The following is a 14,713-nucleotide window of genomic DNA, read 5'->3' as shown; positions in this document are numbered from 1 at the left end:
GTAGATTTTCTTCCAGGTGTGATTTCCCAGATGATGTCTGTAATTACAAATAAAAACAAAAACACACCATTGCGCAGTGTATAGACTACAATACCCTAACCAGGAGAAGAATATCCCTACTTACAAGATAGACTCTTGTTGATTCATGGGAGAGAATCTGTTCCAGGCTCCTTTCTTCTTCACCTTGATGTCCACGGACCCCACGTGGTTCCCAAGATGGCCCTCTTCACCCTGATCGGCATCCTCGCAGGAGCAGCATGCACCGCAGCAGCCGTAGGTAGAGAAAAATAAAGACAGCCTAGTGTACTCCGCATAAAACTTTATTAACAATGATAAAAAGCAGCAATGTTTACACTCACAATATGCAAGGGCAAACGTGCCACTCAAGGATGCCGTCCGCAGCTTGTATCCAGCACAGTGGGGATGAGGTCCACGAGGTCACGCGCCGACTGATGACGTCAGTGGCGCAGCACCAGTTGCTTTCCCCAACACCAAATGGTACACAGCGGGTGACGGCTGATGTGCACTGTACTAGGCTCCTCCTCCCTACGCGTTTCGTGACAATGCGTCACTTCCTCCTGGGTTGTGGGAGCCCAGTACTCTAGTTCCTTAAGTACAGGCAAAATAGCTAATATTCGCCCACAAATGGGCGGAGGTGTTGCATAACAATTAGTAGAGTGATTACGGAACAGAAAACAGCTCACTCCTTGTGCTATGCTGTTGGGGTCAAACTGGTCCTAACTGTCACTCATACCATTTAGGGGGGGGGGGGGGTGGTTGTGATGAACTCCTCTTACTATAAAGAGGAGTCATCAAGAATTCTCAGTGATCCAACCACATATCGGAAACTGGAAGGCAATCCAACCAATCTCTTTAAAGAAGAACTGTTGGTACATTTAGGACAAGGATTTCAGGATGAAATTATTACCAAACAGGAACTGGAATTCCTCACTATAGAACAACCGAGGATTCCAGTGTTCTATTTCATCCCGAAAATCCATAAAAACCTAACCCAGCCCCCAGGTAGACCAATAATATCCGGGATACGGTCCCTCACCTCAAACCTATCTCAGTTTTTAGATTTTCTTTTGCAGAAATACGTTAAACAGGTTATTTAAGAGACACGTCGCACTTACTCACGACAATACAGGAGCTAAAATGGTCCGAAGAGTGTTGTTGGGTCACGTGCGACGTAGTCTCACTATATACAGTAATAGACCACAAGATGGGACTTGAAGCAATTAGGAGGGTTTTAGATAAAGATAATTCTGTGGATGAAAAATTAAGGTTATTCATTTTGGACGGGATCAGGTTTATCCTGACCCATAACTATTTCAGTCATGATTGTGACTTTTACCTCCAGACATGCGGCACTGCGATGGGCACCAGGTTTGCTCCAAGATATGCGAATTTTTTCATGTCCATATGGGAGGAGGATAACATATGGACCTCCAACCCATTTGGTGCAAACCTGGTGCTTTGGAAGAGATACATCGATGATGTGCTGTGTGTCTGGAGGGGGTCCCTAAATGAACTTGAATCATTCAAGCAATATCTTAATATTAATAATTTGAACTTGCGGTTTACATTCAACCAAAGTAAATCCAGTATCAACTTCCTTGACCTCTCTCTATACATAGAAAATAACACCATCCAGACGAAAACATATAATAAAGATGTGGACGCCAATACATTTTTATTGGCGTCAAGTCGTGGACATCAAGGTGAAGAAGAAAGGAGCCTGGAACAGATTCTCTCCCATGAATCAACAAGAGTCTATCTTGTAAGTAGGGATATTCTTCTCCTGGTTAGGGTATTGTAGTCTATACACTGCGCAATGGTGTGTTTTTGTTTTTATTTGTAATTACAGACATCATCTGGGAAATCACACCTGGAAGAAAATCTACCTCATTACATCTGTTGGTGTATTTCTCCACTATCAGGACTGTCACTCCATCCAGGACTGTCTTTTGATATGGTATTGTGATCATCATTGTTTGCGCCGGGGACATTATTTTTGTATTTGTATTGTTAATTGGATTTGAACGGTCTATTGTTTACTGCCCCCTTGGCTGCATTTGTATCTACACGTATTTCATTTGGGTTTGGTGTAATCACTCAAATTCACAATATTCCACTTGGATCAAGCGCTGATAGAGAGTTTTTTAGTTAGTTTGTAGTCTATGCTTGATTATGAACATAAATTTACCAGCAGCACCCATTCATATAGAAACACCACTGTATGATATGGACCAGTGCATAATATATTACACTACTCAGGAGTCATATTTTACTTCAGATTGATTCCTCTTTCCACAGAAAGGCATAAGCTTTTTAGGCTCCATGTTAAAATGGATTAGATGCAAAAGGTGACACTGTGTGCTTATTTGCATGTCATTACCCAGAATCCCTGGCGGCAGTGGAAGCATTGTATGCTAAGAGATAATGAAGAAAGACAGGGTGCAGACCTGTCTGAGACATGGGAATGTGCTCACAAGTGATATTTTTATTTGCTATTTACATAGAAAAATATATACTTATGTCTTTGGTATGATATACATAATACTGACAGAGCTATAAATAATCATGCAAACATTATGCAATATATCAAATAATAGTCATACTATAGTAGAAATGTATGGTTTCTATTGTATAGGCTCAGACAATTTTGTTTTATATATTTGCATAAAATATGTTTGTTTTTTTAAATGTGTACACTATAATTGCCTCTATGAAAAACTCTCACGTTCAGCCCTTAAAAAAGGTACCACAACTTACAATCAGTAGCGGACTTACATTTCTGCTGCTCAGGAGCGGCCCTCCACCCCTGCGTCTTCTCGCGGGGGCATGTGATGCTGCATGGTCATGGCAACGCGTCGTCATGTGATGCCGCGATGTCATAGCATCATGGGACGTTGTGGCGTCATTTGACATCGGGTCGCAATGACAACAACGCTACAGGAGGGGGCCGCTCCGGAAAAGGTAAGGCTCTCTAACACACACACACATTTTCTCCCATAAAATCAACGCACTCAAATAAATTGCTGCTATAGCCTACTCAGCCTAATGTGAAATCTGCCCCTGCTTACAATGAATATGTCAGCTAGAGGAAACCCATAATAAACCAACTGGTCTCTGTTTTCTTTCTTCTTTCTTTTAACCAGTTGTTTGGTTGCTTTTTGGCATGGGAGACGCGCAACGTAAGCATACCAGCACTGAATGACAGCAAGTATATAGGAATGAGCGTGTACAACGTGGGGATCATGTGTATAATAGGAGCGGCGGTCTCCTTTCTTACCAGAGACCAACCTAATGTCCAGTTCTGCATTGTGGCTTTAGTTATCATATTTTGCAGTACCATTACACTCTGTCTGGTTTTTGTGCCAAAGGTAAGTTACTTACTTCAGTCTTTTTGTACACTGACCAAAGAATGCCATAATAAAAGATCCAGCAAGATTACTTGTGAAAATACTGTTATACCCCAGGAGAAATGTCCTTGCAATTAATTAAGATACTAATCCAGTGGATGCAGGAATGCGATATTGTATTTAACTAAAAGCAGGTCAATAAGTTTGGAATCCATTAATACATTCGACTATGGTATAGATCTGGAATGGTAACCGTTTCTTGTTTTTACGTTCAAGTGGTAAAATGAAATCAATGGTGTTTATTATCCTCCATCAATTAATCATAATGTGATTCAGTTATATTTGAAATCTTCCATTTGCCACTGTTGCCTTGTAGTATTTTCACTTCTAAATCACAAGTTAATGTCTATTTTCTAGACATTCAGTACTGTATTTGGCTTAACAATGTAAGAATCAGCATAGTGGATATCATTATTATGCTACCTGCACCATGGTTGCATGCTCCATTGCAAAGTTCCCTCCACTCAAGATGTGTCCTAATGTGTTTCCTGCGTATGTGCTTTCTGTCAGGTACTAACTATCTTAAAATAAAAAAAATTAAAATCTGATCAGAATGCCATAAATATAAACAGATTCTGATGTTGATAAATTACCATTTGCATACTCTACCGCTATTTAATTATATGTTGTATTCCAAGTTGGCTACAACATATGCATGATGTCATCATTTACTGGCGTTAAGTTATTAATTTTCTCACTCTTTAAAGTACGGTATAGTCACATGACATTTTTTTTAGAGAGCCAATCATGATAATTGTGGCTCATTGCAATTTCTACATTAGCTTAGCCAAATTTACTGTACAAGTAGGTTGAAAAGGAAAATACCTTTATTCTTACATGGTAAAATAATGATATTTGATGTCATGTTAAGGCAATGTACGGTATTGCCAAATGCATATCAAACTACTAAGAATAGGCAGGTTCAATGCTATATCGAAATATGAACTTCGCAAACGTTTACATTTTCACATTGTTTAAAATATTGCCGTTTACTTTGATGCCAGAATCCCACTTCTTGGTCATTGGTCATAGTCAAATCTATAATTTTCATAATGTGAGATACAGTAGTGTTTCCAGCACTTATGATTTTAATGCCAACACAACAATTGGTGATACTGTGTTAAGCATCGTATTTCTATTTCCCTCCCTAAGCCTATCTCCTTATCTGTCGTTTTCTCGCTCTTATCTCTTTCTGTTATTTTCCTTCTGTATTCTTTCTGAACAAGGCTGTTTGTGGATTACACATTTTGCAAGAGGATTATCATGGGGTTTTGTAGTTAATAGTAGCTTCATAAACGAAGTGGACTTAATGTGCAAAAGCACACATGTCCTGCCCAGCTGTTTTTACACACAAGACGTTCTTGTTAGGGAGATGTTGATTCCTATCTTTCTGTATGCCTTTCTTTATGTTGGCTTGTTGTCTCTCATATGGAAGACTGATAACTGCCCATAACAGTGAAGATTAATTAGTAACGCTTCCTATTCATTAAGCAGCACTCATCTAATAAAACCAAATCAATGTTCCACTAATTTACATGGTGAACTAGCACAGCTGTGAGTCTAGGATGGCACTGGCATCTGACTAATGAGCACAAATGTTTTAAATAGACTCACCCGTGCTTCACAATCTGCAGACAGCCTATTTAACATATATGGCACCACCAGCAATAATCAGCTGTACATGGAAAGCAACAATATTTGTCAAGGATGTACAAGGGTATAGGAATATGTCCTTCCACGTTCAATATATTGTTCTCTAGGAATTTTAGTTTGCATAAAATATATTAAAAAATGAAGTCACATAAGAAACCATGGCGCAGATACATCAAGCAGTTTAAGGAAAACTGGAGCTATTATCTCCAAAAACTGGCATGGAAGTTGACCAAAAATGTACACATTTGTAGAGATAACACCTCCAGTTTTCCTTACCACTACTTGATGTATCTGGGCCCATGTGTCTCTCTTGGGTGTCTTATTGGCCTTTTTCAACGAAGCAGGCAATTAAGATATTTAAGATAGGAGAGCCAACCACATTGCAGAAGACACCACCACCAATCTGTAAGGAGTCGGAACCCAACGCACCGGGGAGGAAAATGACAAATTCATTTTCCATACTTTGTTGCAAATGTATATCTATATATGTTACAAAAAATTAAAACACTAGAGCCATTTTTTAAGGTTTCATTTCTAGGCTTACATTAGCTATTTTTGTCTATTTGGCCTGTATTTTACCCTCACATTTACAAATCCTACATCAACAAGGAAGTGAGTTTAGCTTTTGGATTCTTGCTAAATTAGATTAGGTAAAGTTTGGTTTCTTTCCTCTGACACAATCAACCACATTCAATATTTTTAAAGAGACATTTTTCAGACACAGTGCCTGCCCCGTGGAGCTTACAATCTATGTTTTTGGTGCCTGAGGTACAGGGAGATAAAGTGACTTGCCCAAGGTCACAAGGAGCCGACACTGGGAATTGGACCAGGTTCCCCTACTTCAAACTCAGTGCCTGTCAGTGTTTTTACTCACTGAGCAACTCCTCCCTACAACAATGGGACAAAGAAGTGCAGGGATGTGCAAACTTTTCTGTTTGTGCTCCCCCTCTCCCACCCTCTCTCCTCTCCCCTCCCCCCTCCTCCCTGGCTTCGGCGGCATCATATGACATAATGTGCCATTGCATTGCCATTTAACCCCGCAGCGTCATTTGTTGGCACGATGTCATGGTGACACGTCGCCGAAGAGCCAGCTGTGAGCAGGTAAGATAAGTTTCAGAGGTCTCACGCCTCCCCCGGCATTTAATTTAAATGCCTTGGGGAAGATTGCGGGGCCTCTGCAACCACCGCGTCCCCCCAGTTTGCACACCCTTCAAGTAGTGTATACTCAACAGCTCCAAATCCATCTATTCGATACAACACACTATTGCCTGCATTCACTACGCTCCAATTAGAGCGATTCAAGTTCAATACTGTGTTAGCTAGCATTAACTTCCAGTAAATGACAGTGAACGTGTGCTCCAATGTGAGCTCTGTGGATCTCCCCACAAGTGTGGTCCATTGTAGGTATGATGTCATATAATTTTTAGCAGTAATCTATTTATTTGTATATATCTCATATGAAAGTATGTTATGTCACCATCAGGCAACAACAAAAATGGAAAATAATGTCATACCTTCAATTTCTATAGTTAATTACCATGAGGACAAATCCTGATGGAGCAACTCAAAACAGGAGATTCCAGTTCACGCACAATCAAAAAAAAGAAGACTCAAAGACGTCAACGTCCGTCACCAGCGTGAATCAGGCCAGCACTTCCCGGTTAGAAGGACTGCAGTCAGAGAATCATCGTTTAAGAATGAAAATAACAGAGGTACTTCACCTGCATTAATACAAAAAGAATTATACATTTTAATCAACACATGGTTAAATGTGACATTTTATTCTGCAAAATAACACATTTAGACAAAGCCTTCGCAGTCATCATTGCTGCTAACGTCTATATCCCTAGGGGTACTTATTAATTAGGTTTACTATATCCCACATGCGGATGCTAGATAATGCACAAGGATTTTATTTATTTCTGGTATTCAATGGACCATGTTTCTTGAAATCCAATCTAAAATAATTGTGTTTATTGACAGCCTGTCAATGTATCTGCTCAGAATCACTCAATATTAATTACCATGGCTACACAACAAAAAAATCAACCTCAATCATAGTTAACAGGTCCAAATTCACTAAGCGGTTTTTAATAAGTGTTGCCATGTTAACTTGAATAGGAATAGATAAAAAACAATAAACTACGCAACAAATGTGTAAAATTGTGATGTTAAAACTAATAGTGAGTGCATATAACAACCTGATGGTTTGATATAGTAAAAGGTGCACTAATAAGGTTTTAAGGGAACACAAACTTGTATTCCTGAAAGTGTTAAAGCAATAATATATATAATAAAAATAAAATACAAAAACCTTTAACAATCAAGGAGAGTCTGCAGCTTGTTAGAATGGATTACCCAATCATCACACGCAGCACATGTAAAAGAGAAAAACACAAAGCGCACGACTCTCATAGCGTAAAAAAAGTAATTATATTGTGACAATAATAAAGTGTAAATAATTGCACGTACAAGAAAGACTAATCATATAAGCAGGGCATGTTTAGGGTACTTGTTACCACTCTGGAAGATGGGAACTTGCTTCGCTCCTTCAACATTCACTGCTCCTTCTCCAGAATATTAAATAGCAGCAGGGGTAGCCAAACAACGTTAACAAGTATTGTCCGTAACACAGGACCCAATAAAGGTTATGTTGAAGAGACAAATGGAAACAAATCTCTCCTGCTCCGTCCGATCCGCTTCAGCTCAAAGCCCGTCAGGGAACAGCAAAGCTTCCGATTCGCCACACTCACAGACCAGGACTCTGAACTAAGTAGTTTGCTACGAAACATGTACATTAGGATTGTTTATACTACATTGGACACTCTCCTGCAATACTACCAGCGTCTTTGATCCTGCTTGCGCTACCCACGGGACTTTCGTTTACTTCACTGATCACTGAGGGGCCCGTTGTGGACCTGCGGCGTGTTGAGGTGACGTCAGAGTCCTGGTCTGTGAGTGTGGCGAGTCGGATGCTTAGCTGTTCCCTGACGGGCTTTGAGCTGAAGCGGATCGGACGGAGCAGTATAGATTTGTTTCCATTTGTCTCCTCAATATAACCTTTATTGGGTCCTGTGTTACGGACAATACTTGCTAGCGTTGTTTGGCTAAACCTGCTGCTATTTAATATACTGGGTCAGGAGCAGTTTATGCTGAAGGAGCCTCAAGAAGCAAGTCCCCATCTTCCAGAGTGGTAACAAGTACCCTAAACATGCCCTGCTTAAATGATTAGTCTTTCTTGTACGTGCAATCATTTACACTTTATTATTGTCACAATATAATTACTTTTATACGCTATGAGAGTCGTGCGCTTTGTGCTTTTTCGCTTTTGAATAGGAATAGACATTATTTACCCTGAATTGACTCCAAATTAACAAAGCTAATAAGTATGCAGAAATACTGCATCTGCTATGAAAAAAGTTTTTTGAATATAGCTAACGGCATAATGAGGTTAACAAAAGTTTTCAAAATAGCTCCAATTATGTGTGATAATTGCACCTAACATGTTCATATGCAAAACAATGTCTTGTTAACTGGAAAACTCATGTTAACTTACACAGTTATTTATTAAGGTGCGATACTGCTGATTTCAGGAAAATCAAGGACAGTTTTCCCTCAATCATGCAGCTCAGTGAATAAGGCGCATAAAGTCATACTGATAATGGCATGTTATCTTATTAATGCAGACATTTTAGGATTTATTATTCTCACCTTCTCTTCCTACTTGTAGATATTACAAATATTTATAATTCTTTGACATTTTGAGTATTTTTTGCTTGTGTTTTTTTGGTTAATGTGTCACTATAATCAAGTGTATATGTCGCTATAGCATAAGTGATGATACACGAAGACTGTTTAGCATTTATTGATTTTGATTTGGAAGCATAGCTTTTATTAAATAAGTGATAATTTTGTGAATCCAGGGCTAATATATCTACTTGAACTACGCACATTTTTCAATTATGCCAAACTATGTATGAAAAATAACATATCCTATAAAAATTTCCCTTGTTTAACTGCTTCGGGTATCTGGGATGAGTTTGATTTAGGCTGTACCTCATTGTCATGTAATTAAAAAATACCAGAAGTTAAAAATAACACAAAAAGGATAAAACTAGAGTAACGTTGTGCTATTTGATTTAGTGAATACAGCGTTCATTTTTTCATGTTATATAGGCCAACACTGTTTCGTGGATCTGGGCCACAGTATCTCAGCTCCGGCATTTCCATTAGAAAATGTGATACGCATATGAAATGAGAATTTAGCCACAGATTGATTCTGTACACATGTCCCTTAAGTAATTTGTACGCAGTGAAATCAGATTTGTTTGTTTATTTATTTTGGGGAATAAAATAATTAGTGGTCCTGATCCATTCCTCTGTTTAGCTCAAGTTAGATGTTAGAAACAGGTTCCTGGAAAGCATATTAGTATGCCACTGTTGCGTCCCAATGTAAGGACACTAAACACACACTCTACTGAAGGGAAAAATACAGTTCTGTCATTGTGGTTGCTAATTACAGTATGTTTCAGCTAGTGTATGTTAACAAAGAAAAACCTAGCGCGAAAAAGCTTTTTTTAAACTTTCGCACAGGCAATAAATGTGGAAAAGCTTTGAATGTATCCTTCTAATGCATAACTCTTGTTATTATTTCAGGCCTACTGTATGCTTTGTTAAAAAATAGCTTAACCTCTGGAGTGCTCCATGCCATATCTACCATGGTATGAGGTCTGGCACTCCAGGGTCTTCTACATCATGGAATTTTTGCTAGTTTTCTGAATGAGATCTTACCAGACGAGGAACAGAATCATAGTTACATAGTTACATATAATTACATAGTAGATGAGGTTGAAAAAAGACATAGGTCCATCAAGTTCAACCTATGCTACATTTAGACAACAGATACTTTATCCTATATCTATACTTACTTATTGATCCAGAGGAAGGCAAACAAAAAACCCCAGTGTCATATCATCCAATGATATCTCATAAGGGGAAAAATAAATTCCTTCCTGACTCCAAGAATTGGCAATCGGATCAACATCCTTCCCATGTATACTTATTTGGTATATCCCTGTATACCTTTCCCATCTAAAAAGATGTCCAACCTTTTTTTGAACAAATCTATTGTATCTGCCATCACAGTCTCCATGGGCAATGAATTCCACATTTTAACTGCCCTTACTGTAAAGAACCCTTTCCTTTGTTGCTGGTGGAAATTTCCTTTCCTCCAACCTTAAGGGATGGCCCTGAGTCCTTTGTACTGCCCGGGGGATGAATACTTCTTTTGAAAGCTCCTTGTATTGGCCCTGAATATATTTGTATATAGTTATCATATCCCCTCTTAGACGCCTCTTTTCTTTTTTTTTTGTTTCAATTTTTTTTATTAGGCATTAGTACATTTCACAAACTTTCAGGTACATAGAATAAATTTCTTTGGCCTAATACGTGTTTTTTCACTTTTGGTTGGTGTTGGGGGTAAAGCCTCAACGTCCCCCTGACCCTGAGGGGTCTGACGGGGTGATGTGAGTATGGAAACAGAAAAGGGAAAGATGGGGTAGAGAGGGTAGACCTCTCCTCTCCTCGACCTCCACAGCTAGGGTCCTTGTCCTATCATATTTTCTGAGGTGCTTCAACGCTGGAGTGCCATATGAGTCAGACATGAGTCCCACCTTTTATAGAAGGAGGTAGTGGACCTTTTCAAAAAGGCTGACAATCTCTCCATTTCCATTACCTCTTGCCCCCTCTTTTTTACTGTTTGTTTAGATGGGGGAGACACCTTCTTCCAGGCGGCTGCCACCGCACACCTAGCCGCTGTGAGAATGAAGGAGACTAATTTGCCTGTTGGTCGGTCCAGTGTATCTAAGGGCCTGGCCAACAGGTAGGTCAGCGGGTCAATGGGTATTGTGAGGTCAGTGACCTCTTCTATTAATTTTTGTATGGTTTCCCAGTATTTCTGAATTTCCGGACATGTCCACCAGATATGGGCCATGTCCCCCTTTTGACTGCAACCTCTCCAGCATAGATCGGAAGCCAGGGGGTAGATTTGATTTATTCTAACTGGAGTAAGATACCAGTGAAACAGTATTTTATATATGTTTTCTTTGATTGTGGTACATATAGAAGTTCCTGAGGCGGTTTCCCAAATACTTTCCCAGTCCTCTCGGTCTATAACTACTGTATATTCAATTCTGCTGCCCAATGCAGCATATGTTCATGGGTGGGGGCTTCTGTTGCCCGCTCTAGTTCTGCACAAATTTGCATTATAAGACCTTTCTGGTGGCTTGTTTCTCTACAGAGTCGCTCGAAGCCAGTGAGAGGGGGAAATTCCAACGTTGGGGATAATGTTTGGATAAAGTGCCGCATTTGTAGGTATTTGAAAATGTTCAGCCCTACTATTTCATATTTGGTTTGTAAACTTTGGAAACTCAGGAACTGTCCAAAACTCAGGAGGTCGGCAACTACCTTGATATTTTTTGTTTTAAATTGATCAAATTGTCTGGGCTCACATCCAGGTGGGAATTTTGGATTTTTAAAAATTAGTGTAAGTTGAGAATGAGATGCTGTGAGCTTGAACTTAAATTTGCATTTCGTCCAGGTCTCCCATGTGTGTCTCATCGGGCCTAATTTGAATTTGTAATTCTGAATGTCCTCCCTGTTCAGGGACCAAAGGCAAGCCGGCAGTGAAGGCGTCCCGGCATAGTATGTTTCTATATCTAGCCAGCAATATTGATTTGGATTAGCGTTCCAGACTACTACCTTTCGCAATTGGGCGGCCTGGTAGTATCTTGTGATGTCTGGGACTCCAAGTCCTCCTCTCCCCCTTGAGGCCAGAAGAACTGTTCTGGTAACTCTGGGTTTTTTAGGTCCCCTCCCACTATCATCGATGACAGATATCCCGGGTCAACGCCCTCGAGAACAGTTTGTAGGAATTCTGTTTGATTCTCGTTCGGGGCGTACACATTGATCAGAGCAATTGCCGAGCCCGCTAGGGAGCCATATACCACTAGAAATCTACCCTCTGGGTCCATTGTTGTTTTGACATGATTGAATGGGGTGCCTTGTCTGATTAGGATAGCCACACCCCTCTTTTTACTACTAAATGATGCGAAAAAGCACATTGGGGGGGAGTGGGGGGAGGGAAAGCGTGAGGAGTATTTCAGGTGGAGTATTGCTTTGCGGTTTATATCAGTCATATATTATAGACATTCCATTTGTTCATTCTTTTACAATCAGAGTATAGTCATTACATTTGCTCATTCTTCTACCAACCGCCTTGCCTCCTACCAGTCTAGAATAGTAGGGGGGGCCTCGGTCATGGTGGGAGGGAGGGAATGGGGCAGAGAGGGGGGGAGGGGGGAGGGGGGGTAGTAGGGGGAAGGAAATGAGGAGCATTTCAGATGGTACATTGCTTTGCGGTTTACATCAATCTTATACTCTAAACATTCCATTTGTTCATTTTTATACACTCAGCCTTATATCTTCCTTTTTGGCCTAGTATGTGGGGCCCCGACCTGGGTGGGAGGGGAGGGAGAGGAGGGGGGATGGAGGGGGTGGAGGGAGGGGGGGGAGAACATTTCAGGGGGCATAAATTGTTATCCAATACATAGTGATGCTTCAACAATGATATAATATTTACTAGCTCCAAGACAGTTTATTTTCCAGCTCATCCTCCTAGTGTGGTGATGGGGGAAGCCTCGGTTAAGATGGGGGGGGGAAGAGGGGAGAGAGAGGAAGGGGAGGGGAGCAGGGGGGGGGGAAATGAGAAATGGGTCGGATATGTGGGGGTGGGTAAGAGGAGAGGGAGTGGGTAAGGGGAGGGGGGGAGAAGAGGTGGAGGTGGGGAAGGGGAGATGGAGGTGGGGGGAGGGTAGAGGGGGGGGAGAGGGGGGCGGGATCCCATGACAGGGAAGTGGGTACAGACTTTACAATCTTGTCTCAATGATAATCTGAAGGCATACTGAAACCTTGTGTTGTGCTGCCCGTCAATATTTGGCTGTATAACCCTTAAGCACTTGTAATGGGCGCCAACTGCGCCGGCACAGGCTCTCCTAATTTTCCAACACTTATTAACTGTTTAAACATTGGACCTTTAACACAGTAAAACATTTTTTGTTAACTTGTATACGGGCATAAGGCTTGGGGGGATATTCCAAGGGCTTCTACCGTTGCTGCTTTTGCACTGTCCATTTGTCCCTTTTCAACGAGAGTCTCTCTGGGTGCAGCGGGGGGGATACAGGTAAGGAGTTAACGATTGTATCTGGGGTGGGGGGGGGTCACCGTAACTGCAGAGGAGCATGTTATGACAGTACTTGACTATACCCTTGTGTATCTGTGAGCCCCACTTGCTATACTGTGTTATGGGGGGGGGTAGTACTCACGGTTACCGGCTTGTCCCGCGCTCTATCAGGAGGGGAAGGGGGGAGGGGGGTTGTGGAGTGGAGCCTCAGTATGGAGACTTGATTCCTGTAGTCCCCGCATCTGTGTGCTCGCTCTTCCATTTACCGGGACAAACTGGGAGGGGGGGAGAGAAAGATGCGTGTTTCAGTGCGCCTTGTCCAAGTGGGGCTTGGTTCCTCCACTCCTCTTTTCCATCGGATTGGAACTCGGGATCAGGTACTCCTCCACATCAACGTCGGGGCCTCGGGAGTGCTCGTTCCCTGTAGTGGAGGGGGGCCAATAGCTGGTGGTGACCCGGTGAGGTATAGGATGCCATGCTAGGGATGGTCTCTCTCTGTCTCCTATCCTGGTGTCCCGTGCTCGAGCTCCCAGTTCAAAGTGTGCTCTCTGCAGACGGTTCTTGTCCTCGGTACCCTGGTACTCGGGAGGGGCCGTAGTTGCCTTGAGAGGTAGGTCGTCAGGTTGCAGGGCAGATGGATCTAGTGAAGGTGCAGGTATTAACTTGGGGTTAACTTGGGTATTTGGCCTCTGGGCATTTTATTTGGCCCGTCCCTGCTTTTGTCCCGCCAGTCTCTCAGACGCCCTAACCGGTGGGTCCATCTCGTCCGGTCCTTGAGTTCTGGAGGGAAGCTCGCTCCACTCTGCTGGCGGGTTCAGCCCTAGCGCTTTTGCAAACTGCGCCATGTCTTCTGGGTGCCTGATAGTATGGTATTTGCCATTCCTTTGTACCAGTAATTTAAATGGAAAGCCCCATTTATATTTTACCTCCTTCTCCCGGAGTAATGCTGTGAGTGGTTTCATTTCTTTTCTCCGGTAGACCGTGCGTTTGGATAGGTCATTGTAAATTTGGAGCGGGTCGCCATTGTGTTTAACTGGCTCTTGGGTGCGGCAGGCCTCCATTATCTGCTCCTTTATTGAGTAATATGGAAAATAGCTGAAGCGCTCAAATGCAGGTATATCTCAAAATGATAATAAGCCAGACCACTGTACCAGGGTACTAACAATTGATATAGTACCTATTGTGTCATATAATGGGTACTATCCTCCTGAAGACAGGTGGTGTGTGGTGCAACCCACTCACCACCAGTCTCATTGGCAGGTTCCCCTGAAAAATATGCAAATACTCACATCTTGGTAGGGCAGGCAGGCAGGCTGTGCAGCTACTCAATGCAATACAGGGAAAAGGGAGACCAAAAAGCGCACCAGCACAAACGGAGCAGGAAGAAACCAGG

The 14,713-nt window shown here is 41.7% G+C and overlaps 1 protein-coding gene across 2 annotated transcripts in view; it reads left to right on the top strand.

The window, feature by feature from the left end:
* GABBR2 (gamma-aminobutyric acid type B receptor subunit 2) overlaps positions 1-14,713 on the top strand; it is a 1,005,342-nt gene that overhangs the window by 924,723 nt on the left and 65,906 nt on the right. For both annotated transcript variants that reach the window (XM_075585987.1, XM_075585988.1), the window contains exons 15-16: positions 3,165-3,389; positions 6,611-6,793. In XM_075585987.1, coding sequence (XP_075442102.1) covers positions 3,165-3,389; positions 6,611-6,793 — 408 coding nt within the window. The remainder of the gene's footprint in view (positions 1-3,164; positions 3,390-6,610; positions 6,794-14,713) is intronic.

The sequence above is a fragment of the Ascaphus truei genome, chromosome 2 (assembly GCF_040206685.1).
Source record: "Ascaphus truei isolate aAscTru1 chromosome 2, aAscTru1.hap1, whole genome shotgun sequence".
Classification (NCBI taxonomy): domain Eukaryota; kingdom Metazoa; phylum Chordata; class Amphibia; order Anura; family Ascaphidae; genus Ascaphus; species Ascaphus truei.
Note: the sequence above shows the minus strand (reverse complement) of the source record. Positions and strands in the feature narration are given on the sequence as shown.